Source organism: Triplophysa dalaica, chromosome 5 (genome assembly GCF_015846415.1).
Source record: "Triplophysa dalaica isolate WHDGS20190420 chromosome 5, ASM1584641v1, whole genome shotgun sequence".
Lineage (NCBI taxonomy): Eukaryota > Metazoa > Chordata > Actinopteri > Cypriniformes > Nemacheilidae > Triplophysa > Triplophysa dalaica.
Window position 1 is genome coordinate 4506720 of NC_079546.1, and position 25163 is coordinate 4531882.

Here is a 25163-nt window from a genome sequence, read left to right on the forward strand (position 1 = left end):
CGTATAATTTTAATTCATTCTAAAATTGCGCAATTTCCAGCGGTGGGTGTACGTTTTAAGTTGCTCGTTTAAAAAACTACAAGTCCCACGAAGCGATATCATCCGCCGCCCGACTCCCTCATCGACCAATCAGATGACACGCTCTGGACGCAAGTCCCTCCTCCTTCCAACATGTTTTTTCCACCCCTTCAGTTCTCCGCTGCCTTCGACGCCATATTGACGAGAAACACCCTTTCTCCTAAACGTCCGAAACACTCTCTCTGTCAGGATGCTGTACCTAGAAGACTACCTCGAGAGTAAGTATAAGACATATTTGAACGATTCGTGTTGATAATATGGCGATTAAAGGTTCGAGGGGGCTGTTTAATGCGTGTAAAGGCGTCGCAGCAGATAGTCAGTAACACGCCTCTTGTTGTTCTCCCCGGCAGTGATCGAGCAGCTACCCATGGATCTCCGCGACAGGTTTACGGAAATGAGAGAGATGGACCTGCAAGTGCAGAGTACGAAAGCACTCTAAACTCACTCTTCTGTCATAAAACATCATATATGTCCTTAAATGAGCATGCAAGAAAGAGCGTTCACATTTGGTGGTGTGAAGTGTGATTTGCATGCATAATGAGAATGGATGTGTGATGCTGCATGTTAATGTGAAGTGTATTGACCATGTGGAAGTTTGAAGGAATGACTAAACTCAGTTTATTATATTAACGTTGTGTTTACTGAGTGTCTACTGAACATTTTGGCAAAGTTGTCACTGTTCTTGGTGGTCAACGTACTAGTGATTAAGTCGATGGTCGTGATTGGTTGACCAATGTAGATTCAGGGATGACTCTTTCAAGGAAATTATAGCTGAACTATAATAATTTACAGAATAACTTTTTTATAACAATTAAATATACCTGATGCTTGAATAAATATTAACACTACAGTTATTGCATTGACGTTTGGGGGAAAACCTGCCAAAGTTGAGTTTTTTTTTCAGTTGTATACTAGTTTGTTATTTAAAATAAGTTTTGCATTATAATTATTACTAGTCATTTTTTATAGAAATCTTAAATATTTAAAAAAATGTTTTTTATTTGAGGGAGACCTTTGCTCAATTGTGACCCCGGACCACAAAACCAATATTAAGTAGCAAGGGAACATTTTTAGTAAAAGACAAAAAAAACATTGTATTTGTCAAAATTATGGATCTTTATGCCCCATATCATTAGGATATTAAGTAATGATCATGTTCCATGAAGATATTTTCTACCTTAAATATATAAAAACTTTATTTTTGGGAGTGGATGGCCTGCCACAGTACCCCCGATTAACAACTTTAAAGGCAATTTTCTCAACATTTTGATTTTTTGCATCCTCAGATTCGTGAGATTTAGACGGCTGTATCCCAGCCAGATATTGTCCGATTCTAACAACTCCTACATCTATAGAAAGCTTATTTCCTCACCTTTCACATTATGTATCTCGAATTTCGAAAAATTGACCCATAAGACCGGTTTTGTTGTCCAAGGTCACAATTGTCAAAAAAGGTGTGAAAATGTAAAAGATGTAAATGGTTAGTGAAAACATGCTTTCTTTAGACATAAATACATTTTCTTTATATTACCCATGGCTACAGTTGTGCTTTGGTTTGATACAGATATGGTTTGAACATTTCTTTAGTTTCCAGCCCAGATTTAAACCATCGGGCATCAGCATCTTCACACCATCACCAAAGAGATTTTTTGCAGCTCAAAGATGTTTAGACCGTAGACATCAGTAATGTCTTGGGCTCTTGACCGCTCATGCCCCTGTTCCTTTGTTTAGATGCTATGGACCAGCTAGAGCAGCGGGTTAATGAGTTCTTTACTAATGCAAAGAAGAACAAACCTGAATGGAGAGAAGAACAGATGGAAGTCATTAAAAAGGTAACGAACAGATGACATCATTCACACTGTTGTGTAAATAGATCTAAGCTGATTCACACGTATAATGTTATTTGTCCTAAACACAAATTTTAGATACTTGCATAACTATATTTTTTGTGTTTGGTGTGAACTCTTACTATCTAAGTAGGAGGTACAAATGTAAACAGTGCCTGTACTTCTGAATCATTGATGATTGTTTTGCTCTCTATCAGGACTACTATAAAGCTTTAGAAGATGCAGATGAAAAAGTCCAGTTAGCCAATCAAATTTATGATCTGGTGAGTAACATTCCAGGAACAATTTATCCCTTTGTCAGTACATAATGTTGTCCAGTAGGGGGCAGGCCATTACAGATTGAGAATTGGGATGTTTAGAGATGCTTCCTTTTCAGATGTTAGCTTCTCGGTTAGAAATGATGGGGAAATATTTTTTGTTGTGTTAAGGTTGATCGGTATTTGAGGAAGTTGGATCAGGAGTTGGCGAAGTTCAAAATGGAGTTGGAGGCAGATAACGCCGGCATTACAGAGATCCTGGAGAGACGTGAGTGACACTTGTCAATCCCCTGCATTTCAGGTTTTTTGTTAAAAGAGTAATGAAGTTTACAATCTCAGAAGTGTTGTCCCCATGAATTTAAGGTAATTGGATGAAAAAAATAATTAGAGAATGGGACACAATAATATTTCTTTGAACTCTTGCTTGATTTGTTGTCTTTGTGCCAGCTAGAAAAATAGACGGGGCATAATGACAGTATATCAACATCCTAATAAGTCTTTTTTTAAAAAGCCGTGGGAATAATTTTGGCAAGCACTTCAGTAAACTGACTGTACTCTCCCCTGTAAAATTCAAGCTTTGTGCTGATCAAAAGCTGGTTGTAAAGTCATTTCTTTCTTTTCAAGGATCGCTCGAGATGGACAGCCCCTCCCAACCAGTCAATAACCACCACGTCCACTCACACGCCACTGTTGAGAGTAAGCCCCGCCTCTCTGAATATTTGTCCGAACCCTTCTATCTTTAACCTGTTTTTCAATCCCTCACCTCTGATCGGTTTCCTATGTGTGTGTCCACAGAGAGGAAGTACAGCACACCATCCCACCACACTACTGAACATGTACCAGAAAAAAAGTTCAAATCCGAGGCCCTGCTCTCCACACTTACGTCAGACGCCTCTAAAGAAAACACACCAGGTACGTACAACACATAATTGCGATGTCACGCAACATAAAATACATTCCTTAGCTTCTTCAAGTTTTTCCTGTTGTGTAATGAACGTGACCCGGTGTGTTGCAGGCTGCAGAGTGAACAGCACATCCTCCACTAACAGTGTTTATAACGTCAACTCCTCCCAGTCGCTTTCCTCTTACAATCTCAGCCCACTTCCTGCCGGGTCCGCCGCAGGGGCGGGGGCTATTTCCATGGCAGCGGCCCAGGCAGTGCAAGCCACCGCACAGGTAGATGCACCAACCCCCCTTCCTCTCTAATTCTGGATCTGTTTGTACATCCCTCTTTCATTCACTTCCTGTTTCCACTATTTTTGGCCCTTGGGGTTTTATGTTTTTCCTCTGCAGTTGTTCCACTCGATCTGTTTATCTTTGTGCCAGATTGTGTTATCGTGGCCCTCGGTTCTTGTTCATTTCAGAGCTGGCTACACAGAGTTCTGTTTCTCTGTCATTTTTTTTATTTCTCTTTTGGATTCATCGAGAGTCCTTTCCCTCAGACGTTGCTTTTGTAATTGTTGTGTTCTTTAACTTGTGTATCTGTTTTTCCAATTTAAATCGCAGTGAAAATGATATTTATAAATATCAACTCATTTGGTTAAGCTCAGCGATTTTGGAGACTCAAGTCTAAAGTCACGTCTGTGGATGCTGAAGTACGTGACCTAACGTCTGTGTGTGTTTCAGATGAAAGACGGCAGGAGAACGTCGAGTCTGAGGGCCAGTTATGAAGCTGTGAAGAACAGTGACTTCTTGAGTCGGGAGTTTGCTTCGAATCGGGAGCCAATTAATTACCCTTCTTCTGCTTTGGCCAACACGCTCGCACAACCCATCACATCCAGCAACAGCTCAGACTCCCGCACAGGACGCAAGACCAAGTAAGATACATTCCCCTTAGACTCCGCTCTCCTAACACGGGGGGTTCCCAAACTTTTCAGCCCACGACCCCCAAAATAGCAAGGCCAGTGACTTGAGACCCACAACGTTGCAAGCAACTGCGCACATGCTCTAGTTAGGTCTATCAAAACATAATAACAGCACAAAAGAACACAGTCTAATGTAATATTATTTTAAAGAAATTTACTCATTACTTGTAGTTATACATAAACCATGAACTATTGCTACAGATGTATCAAACTGACTCAAGTGCTGATGGATGTCCTGCTTCATTTCGACAGAAAAAAAATTCCTAAACTTAAAGCTTGAAAATGAATATGCGTGCACATATGGGGATGTTAAACGAGGTGCTATAAATTGACTTGCTGCCCCTAACTTAATGCTGTTGCTAATGTCGTAAATGTGATGTAATAGGGGGTCACGAACGAGGGGAAGGAAATTCCAAAGGCTGATGGATTTTTATTTGCATTGTTTTATTCTTTACTTCAAATTTTAATTACACTTATTGATAAAATACGCTATTTCTGATTAAAAAAAATCTGAGAATCATCTTGGGACAACGCCTTTGCGGCCTTGCCCCTACTTTGGGAACCCCTGTCTTAACAGACACAGTTTATTTTGGTAACGCTTTACAATAAGATTCAGTGACTAGTATACAAGTATGGTATTAATTTAGAAAACATTTTTGTACTATTTTTGGTTCATAATATGTTATACATATATATGTTGTAAACAAATTAATCCCAATTGAAAAAGGTTTCCATTTATTTATCACTCTTTTATTAAAAAAATGTATTTCTTTGTTTTCGCAGAGTTAACACAAAGTCTTCCAACCACCAATCCTCTTCATCCTCCTCTTCCTCTTCTCTGTCATCCTGCTCGTCATCCTCAGCTCTGGCTCATGAGCTCGTACAGGCCACAGTGACGGAGACCGACACCAGCAGTCAGTTGGACTGGACGTATGACCCCAATGAACCCCGATACTGCATCTGCAATCAGGTACATTTTCCTCAGCCATCTAAAATACAATCTACTAATGATTCAGTATCATCACCGTTTCCGTTGTTATGCTCTGCTTGCATGTGTTTAGTCACACACACTTGTACCAAAATGGTACAATGAATACGAAATACATAAAACATATTATTATGAAAAGAACATTTTGGCAACAGCAGTTAAACTTCTGGCTTAAGCAAATCTAAGGGCTGTTCACAGGAGTGACGTGTACGACTCCAATAACTGACAAACTCTCACTGGTTTACAGATGCGTTGTGTGTGCGTGCTCGTTTTCGTTTTATGCTTGAGTGCAAAAGAATTGTCTCCCCCTGAATACGTTTGTTTTGCAGCCTCAAAGTTATATTGCTTTTGTCAAAAGCCTATCAAAAATAGATATGTGTGTGTGTCTGCATAAACATCAAAGACAAAACTCACAGAGGTGCTTTGTTGGCAGGTGCGCATGTGCGCGGGCTCAGCTGCAGGTGTGCGACTGTCTCTAACGCTTTGTCTGTCTCTCTCTGGTTCTGTGCAGGTGTCATACGGTGAGATGGTCGGCTGTGATAACCAAGATGTAAGTCAACCCTTCATCTCCAGAGACACGTTTCCTCTTCAAAGAACAAACACTAGCATGCTCTATCTTCTGAAAGCTCTTGTGCTCTCAGTGCACTTACAATGAGAACCTCTGGATGATCTTTAAAGATGAGAGCAGACATCTTCCTTATTAAAATTGGCAATCATTGTTGTTTCTCTAGTGGTGTATGTAGGGTACCATAAAGGATGCTGAATGGTAACTTAAAAGTCAAAAGCCCATGTTTTCTTAAGTCATTCTGATGTCAGATGGTTGTTTTTCTTGATATACTCAAATAAATGACGTAGGATACACTGTTTCTAAAGTACAAGTGACTTTAAGTCTTTGGACACACATACTGGATAAAAACCACAGCCATGTGCCCAACGACACAGATTTGGTCGTGACTCTTGTCTTATCTCCACCCACAGTGTCCGATCGAATGGTTCCACTACGGCTGCGTGGGTTTGACTGAGGCACCTAAAGGAAAGTGGTACTGCCCACAGTGCACAGCGGCTATGAAGAGGAGAGGAAGCCGACACAAATAAATCTTGAGACGATCGTCTGCATCACTTGGGCCTACCAACAAATGACCACCCCATAGAGACTCGCCCGCAAGAGGTTCACTGAGTGTGTACGTGTTACATCACCATGCAATCAGGGTGTGTGATGTTTTTCTTCCAAGATGTGTGTGTATTTGTGTAAGTCACCTCCAGGTTGGGAGTTTTACTCGGTGAATGTGTAATTCCCAAGCGCACACTGCCCTCCAAACCTTTCTTGTTTTTGTGTCTTTATCTCCATTTATCATTATGGACGGCGTGCAAGGTGTTTTTTTGGGAGGCCCGTGTATTTTAAAATTCATGACATTCCTCGGCTTGCCATGCGTGATGATCCTTCGCATTTGGTGTCTCCCGCTAATCTGTACAGCCAGAGTATGGATTGACACGACGCAGACTGGGAATTGTAGTTCTGGACTGTGTGATGGACTACAAACAGGCAGTTTAATTGGAGCTCTGAGAAATCTCAAAAGGATCCTGATATGAACAGATGGTGACTGTAAACAGTGATTAACAGTGGAAACCTTCATTTCACTGTAGTATTTGTGTGTAATGGATAGATGATGTATTGTGCTCCGCTTTAAGGACAGAATGTTTGTTATTTTAGCGAGGAGCTCTTTAAAATGTACAATAGAAGAAATGAACAACTGCGACCTGTGAGTGTTTGTGAGTATGTGTCTAGCCTGTACTGCACTGATTTGGTGATGTAAATTTGTTAGAGATGGAAAAAAAACAATAAAATGATCAAGTTTTTTGGTAAATATTTGTCAAAGAGCGTTGCACAAGCTGAAACCAACTCCATTTCACTTCGTTTATTTGGGTCTTTTTGTGAACCCAATAGTGCTGTTTTAATTTTAGTAGTGTACTTGTGGCTGAGTTGGTGGAACATTGCGTAACCACGGCAAAGGTCGTGTGTTTGAATACTGTGTATGTATCTGCCTAATGTATACATTTGGTAAAGGGGACATTTCTTAGTGTGGGATAGCTTTGATTTATAAAAAAAAGATTTAATATAAATAGGCATACGTTCTACTTTTCGAAATCGTAACAAAATGCTGTGATGCTTTTAAAACAACAAAGACATGTTTCTTAAGTTGCAACCACTTCAAAATGGCAAATTCTTAACCTATTTACAAAAATCTATTTTTAAGCATAAACTTAAAAGCATTTATTTTTAGTTTTCAGAGAAATCTTACAGAATTTTGTTAAGTTAATGAAGTAAATATATTATGTTTAAAGATATTTGTGCTGGAAACAAGAAAACAACTGAGCCCGATTTTTTGGTAGTAGGGAACTTTCACCCACTGTTAACGCAAACCAGGTGCGCACAGTTACCGTTAAATCTACCCAAACTTCCTTCCTCTGCTTTAATTCACATGTATACTTTACCGTTTTTGAACTGTGTCGTTTAGGGCAGCAAACGCGCGTTTTGCTTTTTAATGGACCTTAAGGTGTCTTAAACTGGGTTAACTTGATGCGTATTTGTGTCACAGACCTAGAAACCTTTAGACAAAAAGTGAAATGCGCTTTTATTTATGTCACTTTGGAAAAGTCGTCTACTCAATACATGTGAGTATAACCCCTACTAAAAATAATCGCAAGATTGCGTCCTGTCAAGGTTTGAGAGTTTACCACAACTTGAAAGCGTTTGACACGGGGAGGCAGGCGCTTTCTGACAGCGCGTGTCTGTGAAGGAGGCGTTTCATTTACTAAGTCATGAGATTCCGCTACTCGGGACTGTTTTTAATAAACCGTGGGGCTCCTATTTGAGAAGAAAGACGCCTTTGGAGAAACTTTTGTCTTGGTTATGGATACTTTGAAACTGTAATTAGAAATTACATCCGGCTCTGACGCACATAGAATTTGTTAAAGGGATCTGTAGATTGGGCAAGAAGATGCATCGTGTTTAAACCACTGCAGATTTTTACATCTATGGTGTTACGTTGTTTGTTAAATATGCGCGCTTTCAAAGAACGCGTTGGGTTCCAGAGGCGCGCGTCGGAGCGCAAGAGCGCGGTGTGATCCGGAGCGATGATGCGGGGTCCGAATGCGCATTCCAAATGGTATGTCTTTTGACTTTATCCAGACACATTTCTGCAGAAGTGGGAATGTTTTTCCGTGGGATCTGGACGCTGCGTCGGAGATGTTGTACGGGACCCCTGTTGCTCCTGGGGATAGCGGTGGGTGTCTTCTACCACACAGTCACTGTGGATAGGAACGGAACCGTGTTCAAGTCCGATCAACAGGTCCGGAGGAATAAATCACTGATGTCTGATCATAATCTGCTTCTGAGGAACCCCGAGAGACTCGCATCTCTTCTTGAGACATCACGGACTGATGGTTTTGTAAGTTTTTTAACCATGCGTAATAACTACTTTATTTTGACCATAATATGAATGTAGAAGTTTATGTAATTCTAAATGTACTAATTTCTATGATTTTACATCATGCATTTGGATCTCAAAGACTATATACAGAAATGCTGGATTGGGATGTAGTCTCCCCCCTCCGCCCCATCAGTATGAAACCGCTGGTTAAAAATAGCCAGTAAGTTTTGTTTATTTATGATGGGTGTCTTTGTTAGGGGTATTTTTGGAGAAGACCTGACAATCATTGGTTTGAGAGACCACTGAAGGAGTTTTTCATGATTGACATCTACAAGGATGTGTTACGTCAGTACAGGACAGCATGATTCGAGGACAGATGCCAAGAATAAAGAACGGCTGTCATGTTGGATGCCTGGCTATAGGTTTATTTATGACTTTTGTCTGGGAGGTGGGTGGGAAATGGGTGCGAGAGAGAGAGAGCGCAGGAAGAAAAAATAACGGTGCAAAGGTTGGAAAGTGAGTGAGACTTTTGAGGAACAGATATAGGTTCAGTGAGGCAGAAGAATAAGGCAGGAGCGCAATGTGAGGAGAGAGAGGTTTAAGCCATAGATGCTGATAATCCCATGCTAACTCACTCAAAGCAGGAAGTATACACTGTGAACCATGACAGCTGTCCTCAATCAGCTGTTAGTGAGCCCTTCTTGAGCGTATGTGTGTGTGCTTGGATAGAGTTATCACTCGGAGGCACCCTAAGTACCTCTCTCAAGTGCTTTGGGACCAGACTGTCCAGCACACTGTCTGGAGCTGCTCTACATGAGTGAGACAGAAAATCTGAATATTAGGAATTGACTTGTATGCAAGGTAGTTTACAAAACTATTAAAACATTTCTGTTAACTGAAATCAAATAAAATATTTGCCAAAATATTATTTTAAAAACGTTTAAAATTAGAAATGTTGTCTCGGCAAAAAAACTGAAATGTAATCCGAATTATAAACTGAGGCACTAAAATTATTACCTGGAAATAAGCAAAACGTAATAAATTAAACAAAATAAATCTGGGAAGTAACAAATAAATAATATGACAAAATATACTAATATATAAAGAAGAGCTAATTTAAAACTTTAATAAAACTGAAACACAAAAACTATAATAACTTTTTTCTTAGAAACGTGTCTGTGTGTGACAGTTTTGTCGTGATTAAGTGAAATGATGCGACAGTATTGTCATAAAAATTATAATAATCAGAAGTATTATTATTATTATGACAATACTGTCCCATCCTTATGCCTTATAAAACATAATCATAAATATTATAGTTTATATAAGCAAACCTTCATGATTTGCATTCTTCTGGAACACAGCAAATGTTAGTGAATGGCGACCTCAAGTTTGTTTCATAGGAACAAAAATCATACAGGTTCAGAAGGATGGATAAATGACAGAAAATTCCTCTGTACCTTAAAATGTCCTTTTCCACCCCTCAGCAAAAGCGGTACCCGAATCATCATAATTTTTGTTTTGTAAATTGCCATAATGTAGATTTACATAATATATGTTTACAAGCGCCATTTACTGCTCGTACTGTTTTCCCTCAAACCAATGCTGTCTCGTTGCCACAGGACACCGATGGGAGACGCTCATTCATTTGAACAAAGTCAAATCTCTGTCCGTTCAGTCTCTCTGGTTCTGATCCAGAGTCTCACAGTTTCTTTCATTCCCACTGTCACGCTCACAGATGATTATCTCTTTGTTCACGCACTTACACTTTGTAACATGAATAACTGTATTGATGTCGCCATGCCGAGGTCTAACATTAACCTCACTATGCAGTGTATAAATGTGACACTTTATTAGCTAGTTAGTGAAATGATATTGAGTCTGCCTTAAGGCTTATGGTAACATTTTGTTCAGTTTTTGTAAAAAACAAAATGTGTAGAAAAACACATTCAAATTTATGTATTCCATATCCACACTTTACAATAAAAAAAAGACATTTAAAGTCGAACCCCTGCGGTCGGGAGATACGGTGTCCTGCCGTCTAGCATATGCAACACATGGTTATGTTCTATATAAAGGCCTTTGGTTGCAAGCAAAGCTAAACTCCATCACTGTAGGGTTGAATGCTCCCTGTGTTCGTTGTAGTGCACTTCAAGTATGCTGACAGTTTATTGTTTGTACTGAGTGGAGAGAGCAAATACATGTGCCCACTTTTTTCATGCGCCATGTATTGCGTTGTTGTGGAGGGTCTGGATGCAGCACAGAGGTCTGTTTTGTTTATGCGTCTGATGTGGTTTGCTTCAAAAGATGTGTGTAGGAGAGGCAGAAAAGAGTATTTTTATATATGGGGGCTTTAGGACAGCCATGATTAACCTCTGAACCCTTAATACGGAGCCTGGGGTAACAGAACCCTGAGTGGCAGAGAGAGAGAGAGAGAGAGAGGGGTATTTGAGGAGGGGGAGGAAGAAAAAGGCGAGAAAAGGAAAAACAAGGAGAAGTTTGTGGGGGAAAGCTTGAATAAAATGTTGAGCCAACGCCAAATCTTTAGCCAAGCAAACTATTCATTCGACGTGGACGAGTAGAGAGTTCGAGGCCTTTGCTGAATACTAACAGAAGTCACATTTTGTCGGCCCTCCCTCCACATCTCAAGCGTTCTCTTGAAGTGAAGGACTTGTTCGGTTAAACTGACACAGATGTGAGTTGCACTACTGAAATATTGTCTTTGGATTATAGGACCGATGTGTTCTTTGCACTGAAGAAAATTTGTTTGAAGAATTTCAAGTTTTTTTGGTAGTAGTTCTGATCATTGATGCTTGAGATGCAGATTAGAGAGAAATGAACCAGATCAGGGTTTATGAGATGATAATGGCACTGAACTCTTCGAGTGTTACTCAGACCACACACATTGACCTCTTGATATTTTACCCCGGACTTACCAGGGACTAAATGTTTTAGTCGTCCATTCTGTCCGAGACCTTGAAATATTTTGTTCTGATGAGGAAAGAAGTATTTGGCATACATGAACTTCCTCAATAATGTTTCACAGGTTGCGGTAACAAATATTATTTCATAGATACGGTTTACCTTGTGGTAAAATAATGTAGTACCATGGTATATCATGGTATATCGTCTGACATTATTGTTAAACTGGTTAGGTTTTCTGTATAGTATCTCTCGGGGGTGGTCTGGTCTTTATTATGTCTTGGTCAGCTGTGTATATGTTAGTAAGTGTATTTATTGGGTCAAAGGGCATGTGAGGATTAAGCTGTTTGACTGAGTGCAGGTGTTGCTATATCTGTTTTTATAACGTAGTGCACGCACACACGCACAAAAACCCATTAATACATATTATGTGTATAAAGTACAAGATGTTTGTTTCTAACTCAGCCTTTTTTTTCTAATGTCATAAATAAAGGTCATGGCTCTGTGTGTCGGGAGGTTGGACTTTAAAGATAGTAGTAGTATTTTTAGTCCTAACTCTTTGGTATTTAGTTACACACATACCAAAACAAGGTCATACAGTCTCTGACACAATCACAAAAACTAATAGTTTGACATATTGGTATATTCAATAACCATAGTTTTCAATATGTCCTGCTCCCATCTGTTTAAAAGCAACCTCTCCATTTCCTAAATTGACGGCAAAAGAAAAAACACCTCCACAAAAGAGTGCATTACAATTACCTCGGTGATATAACCACATTTCCAAAGATGTACCAGAAGACTAAATTAACATTTATACTGTACCTGTACGTATGATTATCATCTCCTGTTTATATGAGGTGGGGATTAAAGGATGGCTGCTTGAGAAGACTTAATGTTTTGTGTAGCTGATTTCATTTCAGACCTTATTACAGTTAATGCATCAATGTGTTCCCACAGCTCTTTGAGTTATATGGTTCTCTCTTTCTTCCGACTTCTATTTCATTTCCCTTTATTTTCACGGGACTTTTCTCATTGGCTGTTATTACTTGCTTTGAGCGCTGGGCTGTTTTGCTTGTGCTCTAATGAAGTAATGATGTTTGCGACGTGAGCTGCAGATGCAGTCCAGTAATTCAATGTTTTAGATTAGCGTTCGTAGCCTGAGGTCTCGGAGACGAGAGGGACAGACTGGATGATGTGCAGGGTACAGAGGAAGTTGTGAAGTATGAATGGAAGGAGTAGTATGGATCGCTTCTCGTTTTTTTTCTGTGTTGTTAAATAAGAGGGAAACAAAGCCAAGGCGAAAAAGTTGTAGGTGAGATGAAAAACCATTCGATTTCTAAAGAAAATGTAAATACAAATCTCAAATCTGTCAGTACCATGATGTCGGAGTATTTTATAACACGGCCTATAAGGTTCTATATATGATCACAATATATGATGACGTGCATGATAACAATGCACGTCAAGCAAATAAGCTACTTTTAGATGTCCAAAGAGTAAAATGTGACGAACGAATCATACACGAGTTTAAAACTGAGGGTTACGAGACACAAATCAGTAAAGCAGAGATGAAGTTTCATTGGCGAATATGATCAGAGGGCATTAGGACCCTTTCATTAATGTGGCTGAGCTCCCAGATGGAAGCATTTACAAGAAGTAAGTAGCAGAACCCCTAGGACGAAGAAAATTCATTTTATGTTAATCTAATCTTCTTTTGGTCTCCGTGTGTTCTACTAGAGACTGCATATTGTACATCAAGAGTAGCACTACTGGCAGTTTAGTGTTTTGTTTTTTGTTTTGTTTTGTTTTGTTTTGTTTTGTTTTGTTTTGTTTTGGTTTTGGTTTGGTTTGATGTTTTGCAAACATTAGTACTTCAAAAAGAGAAGAGAGAGAAAACAATAGGACAGCAGAAAAGATGAACACAGACGCAGGAAAAGGAAACAGAATCATCCAAGCTGAAGGAGAGGAAAACCCTCCCTTCCCTTTTCCAGGCGAACGCCTCACGCTGAAACTCTTCCCAAATAACACCGAGTTCTTCTCATGCTGTTACGCAACACAGAATTGATTGACCATGTGCTATGTTTGGGAGTGGTTGCTCAGAAGCTTTTAATAAGAGGTTTTTTTTGTCTCTCTACATCTAGCCAAACCTTCCTCAGGGCTAAACTGAAATCTACCCCACAATTCTCCTGTGCTGTAGCCATGACCTGAAACTCAAAATAAGCCCAGGCTGTTCGGGTCTAATCCTTCTGTGAAAAGTTCACCCCTTTTACCTGATGGCCCACAGAGGTCATTACCACGGTACACTGCGTTATGGGAACTTTAGGATTGCCCATCTGTCTGTCTAATGAGCACATAGTGTTGTGATCCACACATGTGACACACGTGATTCAATTATTTCTTGGAGAATCGCTATGAGTATCATTATGAATGATGATGAACCAGATTGTTGATCACTCTACCATCACTATTGCTATGTATGTTTTTTTTAAGAAAATGTACCAAACTCTCGCTCTCTTTCTTAGATGCAACGCAGCTGTGCGGGAAAAGCCATTATTCTTACAGGCCAAAACTCTCCAACAGACACTGAGGTCCAGTTGTACCAGAGAGTCCTCCAGCAGCAGGGGTATCGTGTGGACCAGACCCGTTACGCAGAGACCAGCGCTTCCCTCAGACAGGACAGAAGAGGTGAGAGAAAAATGTCAATTAAAAGAAGTGCATTGCATTGTGGGATGCGTTTTTGTGCACATGGTGTCCCGTTACATACTTCACATTTAGATAAATGTTAAAATATTGCTCATCCTGGTATTTGCAGAACAAAGAATTTTCATACAATGCGCACTTGCATTGTATATGATAGGAGTAAACTATTATATCTTACTTATTTTAAATAGTAAACAAATATTATAGCATACTTTAATAACATTTTTTAAAGATTCTTTATATGGAAAGCATTACGCAAGTTCTCTGTGCATGCTTTGTGCTTCAAATGGGTTCAGGATGATTGGATATGTTCAAATTAGCACACTAAAATACTTTTTTATGATCTATACACGCATATTGAGGTCATGTGACAACCATATAGCATACTCCTTTTCAATTTTAAGCAATTGTTAAAGCGTACTACATAAAAGTTTATAAAACTAATTAAAATAGTAAGCAATATGCAGGAATTCAGTGTCAGTCACACACATACACATGCATGCTTTGTGCTCTGTTTGGGCTCAGATTGGCATACTACAATATTATACAATAGAAATAATTTGGTATGATGATATGATTTAGAAATGCATAGTGAGCTGTGACAATGTGTAGCATATAAAAAACTGGTATATTGTATCATACTGCAGATAAATACTTGCGTTAAGTAGAATGCAATATACAAGACTTGTATAGCAAGTGTTTTGTGTGTGTGTGTGTGTGTGTGTGCATACTATCATGTGAACATATTGCGTTTGCATGTGGTTCATGATCTCGAAGGATTGCATTACATTGTTAATGTTAATGTCCAGCTTAGTTTGGCTTCACGGTCTCAGCAGGGATTCTAAATACATCCCCGCAGGGTCAAGACTGGACATAGGAAGATCATTACTCCGGTTAGCGTGTTTCACGTATACAGTAAACATTAATTTGCTCTTTATATTGATACCAAAATATCCTGTTGCCAATGAGATGTTAAATATGAAAATAAAAGATGAATAGACACATTGCATGAGAATCGTAGCACGTGTTTGTTTGCGACCGAGGACAGGTTGTCAACAGCTGTCTGTCATTCAGATGGACAACCAGGCCTGCAAAAAAGAACAAAAACCATATGAGGTCATCAGGGCAAAAGCTCCTCCCCAGAAGCACACACAATGCACAGGGACTACAAATAAAACCGTCTCTAATCTTAATGCCGAGAATGCTGGGGGCATCGGTGATGTTGCCAACAATGTTCCATTTCTGGGACAATAAACAGCTTTGGTAGTGTTTGTGTGTAGCGTTTAATCGTTGATTCACATGTGGTGACAGTAATGGAGACATTTATTTAACAAAGTGCTGCTTTGGTATGTAGCAGTAATGCCTGCAGACTTGACTTTGGCATCACTGGAGGTGGTTTTTCCATTGTGCAGTGTATTAAATTAGAAGAATGAACTGTTGAAAGCATTAATTTATTGTGCGAATAACATTGTGATGTATTGTTGGAATGTGGTGCCAGGTATCCCATTATTCCCCTTTTGGTATTAAACACTACTTCCTGTAGTTTGGGCTGAGACTGCACCCAGGCATAAACGTTTGGACTTCATGCCAAATGCACACCCGCCCATTTCCTGAAGCGGTGCCGAGTACCACAATAACTACCAGATGTGCCTTTCCACTTTCTCGGTCAAATGTAAAGCAAATTCATTGGCACAATAAACAAGGGTTTGCATTTCTAAAACACAAATAGATGCAAGAAAATACACGCATAGGATTTAAGTATATCAGGTTCCTAGACCAACATCCCTTGGTCCAGAAAAAAAACTAACAAATCACCAGGAAACAGGTGAAAGGTCTACAAAGCAACAGGACATCTAGACAGTTTGGGAAAACCATATCGGAGTATGCAGAGGCAATATTCAGGTAATGATATAAGCAGGTGAAGAAAAGAAGGAAGGGCGGGCCAAAAAGAGCACATGGCCAACAAAACAAACAGAGGCCATGTGCTCAACCTAAAGGAAACGAGGAATAACAGGAGCATCAGAACTGCAGAAACTGAAGTAATGCTGAAACATTTACATTTGTGTTTGAAAATTTGGCAAGCAAGTTAAAGCATAAATATGACAATAGAACAAGAACTACGGTTCTGTTTTTACCGTGATTTTTGTGCACTTTCTGACTTTGCGGCCGTCGTCTTTTTGTAATGTTTCTGAATCTCACTAGAGCATTTTTTTTCCAATTTAAATGAGTGTTTCCCTTGGTAAACCATGGCAAGAAGCTTTTGAAGGCTCTGACAGTTTTCTACTTGTAAACATACATAGGATATGAGCTGTCACATGGCTTTAAGTATCCTGTTTCAAGTGAACAGATTGTAGCGTGACTATAGGTGACTAATTGGGCTGCTGGACCTCTGGTCCTGGTTTTTGGGTATTAAAACAAGACTCATAAATCATTCACATTTACATAGAGAGGTGAAGTGGGGGCTGCGTTTCTTTGATGTCTTGATTGAAACCATGTATGTGCTTTTGGTTTAAAAATGCAAAGTAGTGGAAGGAAATCTTTTCTATCAAAAGGAAAATTGGCTGCGCCTCAGTTTCTTCCTGGCTGCCCCAGTGTTTGCATAATCCACTTTTGTCCTCCTTTTTAGTTTCTGGCAATCTTTATCTTAAGCTAGACTTTACACATCTTCCTTTGTCTAGTTCTTTTTTATTTTTGTATAAAAATGATTGTCTAGTCATCTGTTCACACTTAATCTATTTTGATCACGCCATGTTTTATCTCTGAAATTTCCTCTCTTTGAATACAGATGGAAGAGACTGGTCTGTCTTGGTGTGTCTAAAGGGCTCAGAAAAAAGTTGCCTGCGAAAAATCAACTTTGCTCATCCTCTGTACCACCAGAGGGTAAGACCGGCCATTTCTTTGCTTAATTAACACATGCCCAACGCATTTAAAGATTTCACGTTATTATACAAAATAATAGATCATATTTTGTAAAGACATCTTTGGGAAAGAAAATATTCAAAAGCTTATTCGAAATGCATGTGCAATAAGAGCTGGTTAGAGATTCAAAGGGAATGTTTATAAAAACATGTCTAAGTAGGAACACACTGTCACAACATTCCAGCATCCTGAACTGTGAGCTCACGCTCCAAATGCAAAAACTCTCCCACAAGATCCAATGCAGGCCTTGTATATATTTATAATTCATGAGAAACCTGTCTTTAGTGTTGCTCATAAAACGATAGGATTTGCTTTAGCTCATATGCCTTTAAATATCCCAGCTGTTGTGAGTATCCTGGGCCAGATTTAGTTCTGGACATCATCCAAGAACAACTGCTACTTAGCGTCTCAGTATTTAAGACATTCTCGTTCAGCTTCTGGGGATTTTGTTGGAATATTAAAGGGCATCTTTTAAATGTTTTTTAAACATTGTGTTTTGGTGGTCCTCCTTTATCTTTGACCTCTGATCCCTCCGGGGCCAAATCTCATCACAGGTTAACATTATACCAGCGTTTTCTGGAGCCTTTCTGGACATGGGCGGAGTCTGCCGGTTTTTGACTGACAGCAAGTTAGCAGGTGAGCCTTGCCAAGTAGAAATGTTCCAGGAATGTCTTTAGGACCAAAGATGTGGATTTTGGACAACATCAGGGTTTTCCGAAGGTTTTGAAACAGTTTACCCCCAAAAATGTGGTAATCATTTACTCGCACTTGAAAACTAAAGCAGTATACTGTACACAAATACAGTGACTAGGCATTTTGAAAAGCTTAAAAAGCTTTGTATTATTCAGATATCGTCTTCTAGATCTTGCGAAACCATACAAGACTTTTCTGCCTCTTTTTACAATATTGAATGAAAGTTTCTTTGAGCAGTAAACCGAGATAACTTTTTTTTGAATCATTTTTAAATAAAGAGCGGTCGCTATTTAATTCAACAAAGACAGTCAGTTGGAGTAGTACTTTTCTCCTGTCTACTGTCTATGTAACAAAATCTCCAGAGTTAAGTGTATTTATTTCTGTAATTACTTCTGAAAGGTCTGTGTCAGGGGTGGGATTTACTGTAAGTAAATATCTGCTAAATATCAAACGTTAAATGCACAGCGTCAATGGCATTTAATAACCCGGCACGGCTATTTTAATATCGGCAAGTAATATCAAAGTCGTCTGTAACTTTGAGAAAGACATATTTCCAAAGCAAAGCCCTTTGAAGTTGATCCAGCTTATTTAAATTGGCTTCTTAGAGCCAATTATGGTCATCGCCTCCGGAAGACCTCAGAGATCCAGAACTGTGCCCACGTTTTGTGATGGTCAAATAATGACCGATTGTCAACTCCTGCCCCAATCGCCCAAGAACGCCCAGCTTCTGCAATGAAGCCTTTGTTTTGGGCTCTGAAACAATATTGTCTTTCCTGTTGGACCGGCGCCCACAGAAACACAGGCAATTGAAAGTTTGTGTCCTTTTTATAATCCTATCTGAAGGCCGACATGCGGTGCATAAACACACATGCCACGGATGGGTCAGTGACCACGCTGAATGTAAACTCGACATATCCCACAGCAAGCCAAGATAACAGAGATGCTGATGTTTTTACATCCTATGTTTGTTAGGTTTTGGGGATTGAAACAGGGCCTTTGCTTTTCCAAGACTCAGTGGTTTGGTGTGTGGGTTAACTTGAATGTTATCTACAGAAAGCAGTATTTTCACACTCATACTTGTAAATTCCGCTATATTGTCTGTTTATCTCAGTAACAGATCCTGCATATGTGTTAAAGTGCTAAGTAGGCATTATGAAACACAGACGGTGTCTGGAAGTCGTCACGTAAAGTATTGAAGGAGCTCTGGTTTGCAGGTCCAGATGGCTGGAGCATGTGCTATGTGTCTTCCTCACAGAGAAAATACTTGTGTCTGAACTCTGACTCTCTCCTCTCTTCTGCTTTTCATTTCAGGAGTGATATTACCCATCGTCCCATCTGCCTGCTCTCCATCCACGCCATCCCAAGACGGCACTCCGCACACCGTCACAGATGAACGGTCAGTTGTGTCACATTATGTATAAAGGCAAATTTCTCTTGGTTAGGAAAATAGTTTTTTTTTCGAAAATGGATGTTCTGCCTTGTATTGACTGAGCCGATAACCAAGAAATGGACAATTATGGACAAATTATAAATCTGTTTTGGTATCACAACATTATACCTTTACAAGGAAAATGGAAAAAATACATAAACAAGAGTTCACCATTATTGGCTGATGCCATATATGGTCCTAAAATGTTGTGTATATATATAATGTTGTTGTTTTTGTGTCTCACAGGACAAAGCCAATTGAAGGCGCACATTCACACAATCACAATTTCAACACCACTGTGAGCATATATGTCCTGGTTACCTCTGCAACACCGTTGATAGCGCTCATCCACCGCACAGCCCTGGTCAAGACCCACCTGGCCAAAAATAGTTATGCCACTGATGTAAGAAAACATCTTGAAGATCAAAGACCATGGGTTTGATTTTCATAGAACACATTAAAAACGTGCTTACATGTAAAATGACAAAATATATACCTTAAATGTCCATTGTGTCGTTTATTCGAGGATCTATTGACAGTACTGCAATATAACATACATAACTATGTCTTCAGAGGTGTATACATACCTTTTGTAATGAAGCCTTATGTTTTTATTACCTTAGAATGAGCTTTTTCTATCTACAACGGAGTGAGCCGTTGGTTGCAATTCGCAATTTCACCGCTAGATGTCACTAAAATCTCCACATTAATGCTTTACATTTATGCACTTGCCAGACACTTTTATGCAATGTCGTTTTTGGAAGATGAGAACTTGTGTAACACTCAACATTCTCACAAAACAATACGATCTTAATACTCAAATCAATTTAGAAATCTTTACTAGATACCTTTTAGCTGTTTTGACAAGCGTCTACATTTTCAAATCAGATCACACTGTTACATTTCGGTTTAGATCTCTACGCTCCTGTTTACAGATGATGAGGGCTCGGTTAAGTATTTATTCCCCATGTGATATTTGTAAGGGCTTTACAGCCGTGAAACGCTACTCTCATTGCAATTAAACTGTGTTCGTGTGTGATGCCAGATTTATTAGGAGGCTGCGGAGTCTTATAAACAGCTGGAAGGCACATTCGGATCTAATAAAACCCAGAAGATAATGAGTTTCAGGGGTTGATATAACAGCCTGACAAACAAGCAGATGACTAAAGTCTTCATGAAAGTGGTCGTTCATTACTGGTCTGTGGTGTGTAATGCATGTGTGTGTGTAAGCAATAGAGCTTTCAATGATTGTATACAAACAGTATGTGTCTGTTTATGTTTACAAAGCTATACGTTGGGGACAGTTTTGTCCCCATGACATTATCTAAATATCTTCCTTTGGGAAAATTGTGATTGATAAACATGATTAATAAACGTTTATTTTAGTTTGCGTTAGGTTGTGTTAGGGTTTGATATGCGTCTATGGTCTGGACATATCTATGGTATGTTCACGTCTAGATAAGTGTGTGTGTTTGTGTAATGTTGCTGTGTACAAATATTTGTTGTAGTGTTGTTAGCTTTGACAATAAAGGCGTCTCTCTCATATCTAAAGAAAACTGTCACTATAGTGGCCTCTACTGGCACAATAGTGTCACTACACCTCAGTTGAGTTTAACTTCCTATGATGTCATATCACTCTTGTTCACAGTGCATTGGAATGGTTTCTCTAACATGATCACATAAACCAGTGACAGAAAAACTGGACAATTTTATTGTATATTTAAGTATGTATATGTATTTGGACTGATTTACACGTTTTTTTCTCTCTTTCTCTCAGCTGCAGGTGTTTTTTAGAGAGAGGCTGGGTCTGTTCTCTCCAGTCAGGCTAGTGTGCACATGAAACATGTCGTCAGTCAAATCCTGAAAGCGGCTTTATTAACTACACAGGAGAGCACAGCCTCACCCCGGTCTGTTTATCTCTCTTATGCTCATTATTATAGATTAATGTCTGGAGGCATCCAAACACATTTGCATTTGTACCTTATTAGACAATTCATTTAAGTCAAGGAGTTGCTTATCATTATCTGAAGAGTTGCATTTGCATTTAGAGAGACATCCCAAATGTGTAGTGTTGGGGAGCCAAGATAAAGCTACACAGAAAATATACTGTAAGCATTATTTGCTTTGTTTATAATTCATGCAAATGAGACTTTTCCGATTTCCCAAAAGGAAGATTTTGTTTTAAGCGTGTATATTTGTACTCTTGGGACTTGGGCATTGTTTTACAGAATTTCATATTGGTTTTTATTTTTTAAGAATTTGTTACATTGTTTTATGTTTTTCCAACTTTTACTCACCATAATGTAGGTCACACATTTGTTTATGAGCTTTTTGTAGCACACTTTGTATATGATGCATCAGTTGTGGTTGTGTATAACTGTGTTTGTGCTTACCACAGGTGTCAGCTCTGTTTTCAGTTACTGACCTTCACGTTGCACTATAATGACTCTCTCCATCCGGTTGTGGTACAGGTAAATACGATTTCCAGTGTTCAGCTAAAATCCATCTATATAAAGAAAGAAAGGGCACTGTCTCTTTAAAGATTCAATGTTATGTGAGATAAGCAGATCATTTATCTCCTCCACACAGCGTTTCTGTGTGGTGAAGTTTACTTATAAATGAGACAAAAAGACATTAAGTCATCCATTGGTCAGTGTCAGAATAAATATGATTTCAAACCTTGTTAAAACTTGGCCACTAGATGGCAGCATATCTATACACACTCATGCTCTTGTTTGTTCATGATTTTTGAAGCATCTTATCTTTTTGTCACAGCTTCGAACAGATCTCCATTTTGACGGAATGAGAGACCCCCACTTTGATGGACAGATCACCAAAGAATACATGCTGGAGGATGTATTGAAACTGCTTTTCCCAGCATGCAACAGTGAGGCTATGGGGGCCGGTCCTTCGCTCAGTACACAGGTACAGAACCAACTAAAGGTTAAACATCACTGCTAGTTTTAATGTGATCATACTTAATTTTATTATAAATGTATTTAAAATTGTGTGTTTATTTATCTGAAATCAATAAAGTAAATTAACTATTTTGCTTTGTGTCATATGGGGAATTTTACAAACACTATAATTATTGTACCTTTTCAGTACGGTGGCTGTGATTGGCCGAACAGTCTGTGTCTGCCTCAAGATGAACTTTATTTACTGCAGCAGTTTAACCAACACCTCAAGACATCAGGGCCTTTTCAACTGGTAAACACACAACTTATTGCACAAACCCTTTTTCTTCACATTATAAACACATGATGTCTGTTTGATGCTCATAAAATTGCTGATGATGAAGGTTCTTTGAATAAAATGTTTTTAAGATTTTATTTTAGGGGAAGAATTGCCCTTATTTGAAAACAGAGTTGTGCAATTATTTGTTGTTTTGGAAGGAAATGCTTATGTGTTTGTTGATTCTAGTGTGCGATACATATGAAAGCAGTAGTCTAAAAAATGGATGCAATAAATTCAACCACTATAACCTTACCGTTATCGTTTTTTAGATTGAAAATAAAAATAACAATTAATGATTATTGAAATAATACTTTATGAATTCTTTTTCATCAAATATTAAGAACTGTGTCTTTGGATTTTTTTTTCTAATAAAAATGTGTTCATGGTGTGTGTGTTGGCAGCTGTACCCTATATCTCCTTCTGATGATCTCCATCATGATCTAATCCAGAGGTCCCTCAGTGTCCAGGATGATGGATGGAGACCAGCTCTCATGGCCCTTCTCCAGGAGCTCAGCCTTTATTACACGAGAAGAAATCAGACCGGACGGTAAAAAATGCAAACACATGCACACACGTACAAATTCATGCAAACAGATTTGCAGTTTCCCCAGATCAGCGTCTTGAGCTTTATTCAAGTAACGGGATGAATTGTGCTGCAGGCATGCAAAACTTTTGCATGGGTCTGGAGATCATCTTATTACAAATAGTTTCGAAAAAGTCTTCTTCAGTCCTGCATTGACTGGATTCTTGGAGGCTCTGGGTCATTTCCAGTCCAGTAAAAACATTCGTTTTACAGTCTTTCTCTTACAATTTTTCCCAAGCCTCCTGAAGTCTTTCTTTTATTTATCACTTTTATTTTGTTTTGTCAAAATTCGCTCTCGCTTTCTATCATGGTCCAGAAAAGTAGATCAGAAGATGCAAAGCCTTTTTATTCCGAACAATTGCTCTTCTGGTTGGTGGTTGCAAATTGACACTCCCGTCTGACTGATTTTACAGGACAGCGGCGACATTGTGTGAAATTTTTATGTTGAATAGATGGAGTTGTCTGGTGGTTAATACTGGCACATGTTGACAATAATATAATGGTTTAGTGCATTTTATGAATTGGTTAAAATAACGTTGAAATTCTTGACTTTAAATACTTTGCTTTAAATAAAAACACTGGGCTAATGTTTCGTTTTCCAAGCACCTGCATTATTAAAATCATTATATGAAGCAACTGTTTTTCATATTTTAAGCAGCTTCGATGACCTAAAAAACCGGGGGCATGGTGAGACACATCCAGACCAATCAGAAGACAGATCACAAAAAGGTAATCTGTTGTCTCGAGTAGACATCCCATAATTATTTATTCTTACTTGCAGTAGCATATTTACCTGACTATATCCGTTAAGAAATGTTTTAAGAATTACAAATGCACATAAAATATGTCATGCAATAAAAAATCGATGATATTTAATGTGCTCCTGTTCTTTAGGGAGATGTGTTGATCCTCACTTGAGGCAGCTGTACACAGACCCTCCGATGGCACTTATGCCAGCGTTTAATGCGTGGGTAAAAGAATACCGAGCCGAGGTTCCTTTTGATGTGATCACCATTTGGACCAGGCCAGAACCGGCCAGCCCACACTGCCACATTCACTTGGATGAACATCGAGGACCCAGGTAAACATCACACACCGAGGTGTAGCCACACACCTAACAGCCAGTCTATTGTAATAAATGGTTTGCATGATAAAATGTTTTTTTCTTAAATAACCGCAATTCATAACATTCTGCTTGAGATGGAACGTTGGAAGTAAACCAATTACATGTTTACAATCCAGCGAGCAGATTAATGTATGGTATGAATTTATATTAAGATTTACATACAGTGACACAAGTTATGTAATATTACATAAGTGCTGCAATACAAAGTTAATTTGACAAAATTATAATAAAAAATCGCTAATTTCTTTCAAAATTAAATAATAGGATTTAGGAAAAAAGTGTTTAGTGTTTATAAAATAGGAGAAACTGTCGAGGACTTGCAGAGAAAAGCTTATTTTTGCTCGGGCGTACAGCCTGCACGGTGTTGTTAAACACAGCAGGTTTATCTGGGAAACAATAAACAAAGAGCCTGCCGTACGGTAGTACCGTCGCAGCTTTTTTCAGGGGTAATCAGATCTGGCTTCTTATGTGTCCGCTCAGACTCAGCTCAATGCTTGATTGATTTATCAGATTAATTTCTGAATTTGCTTTCCCATGCCTGGCAGGTCACACACACATTCTCAACACACACAATCCCGGATTACAGTCTATTAGACTCTACAGCCTGTAATCTCTAATACTCACAGAGAAAAACAGTTCACGTAAATTTTAAGATGATGGACACATGATTATATCACACATTATTTCTTATTTGGTAATAAATGTAAGGTGTGAAATGGGTGGCTGTCAAATAATAGTTTGTTCCTAACTTTATTTGAACATAAGCGAACGTGTAAATATTTATTTTACACCAATTTGAATCACATTTTTGTTTTTTATTAGAAATGTCCCAGTAATAAGAACAGCCTGTTATTAATATGAATTTATAAAAACTGCATATTATAATTATAAAAGAATACAGTTTTTTTGCTGATTTCCGAATTATATTACACTGTTTAGATTTATAAAATAACAAAAAATATTTTGATTATATTTAGTTGATCCGTGATTAATCGCATCCAGATTAAAAGTTTGTGTTTACATAATAGATTTTTGTGTACTGTGCATATTAATTTTTTATTTATAAACACAAAAACATACACGTA

At 38.7% G+C, this 25163-nt stretch overlaps 2 protein-coding genes across 2 annotated transcripts in view; both read left to right on the forward strand.

The window, feature by feature from the left end:
* Nucleotides 1-136: 136 nt before the first annotated feature.
* ing3 (inhibitor of growth family, member 3) lies at nucleotides 137-6900 on the forward strand. The gene is made up of 12 exons (XM_056747430.1): nucleotides 137-296; nucleotides 429-500; nucleotides 1810-1910; nucleotides 2123-2188; nucleotides 2354-2450; nucleotides 2807-2878; nucleotides 2978-3094; nucleotides 3198-3358; nucleotides 3809-3999; nucleotides 4831-5017; nucleotides 5547-5585; nucleotides 6014-6900. Exons 1-12 carry the CDS (start codon nucleotides 269-271, stop codon nucleotides 6128-6130), a joined length of 1248 nt encoding a protein of 415 aa, XP_056603408.1. The 5' UTR covers nucleotides 137-268; the 3' UTR covers nucleotides 6131-6900.
* A 969-nt stretch (nucleotides 6901-7869) lies between these two features.
* Nucleotides 7870-25163, forward strand: part of cped1 (cadherin-like and PC-esterase domain containing 1) — a 37821-nt gene continuing 20527 nt past the window's right edge. The window contains 14 exon segments of the mRNA XM_056747596.1: nucleotides 7870-8484; nucleotides 13914-14076; nucleotides 16877-16971; nucleotides 17565-17646; nucleotides 19015-19099; nucleotides 19379-19535; nucleotides 20910-20931; nucleotides 20934-21039; nucleotides 21531-21603; nucleotides 21908-22057; nucleotides 22238-22342; nucleotides 22771-22916; nucleotides 23608-23681; nucleotides 23847-24033. Of these exon segments, the coding sequence (XP_056603574.1) occupies nucleotides 8200-8484; nucleotides 13914-14076; nucleotides 16877-16971; nucleotides 17565-17646; nucleotides 19015-19099; nucleotides 19379-19535; nucleotides 20910-20931; nucleotides 20934-21039; nucleotides 21531-21603; nucleotides 21908-22057; nucleotides 22238-22342; nucleotides 22771-22916; nucleotides 23608-23681; nucleotides 23847-24033 (1730 nt within the window). The 5' untranslated portion in view covers nucleotides 7870-8199.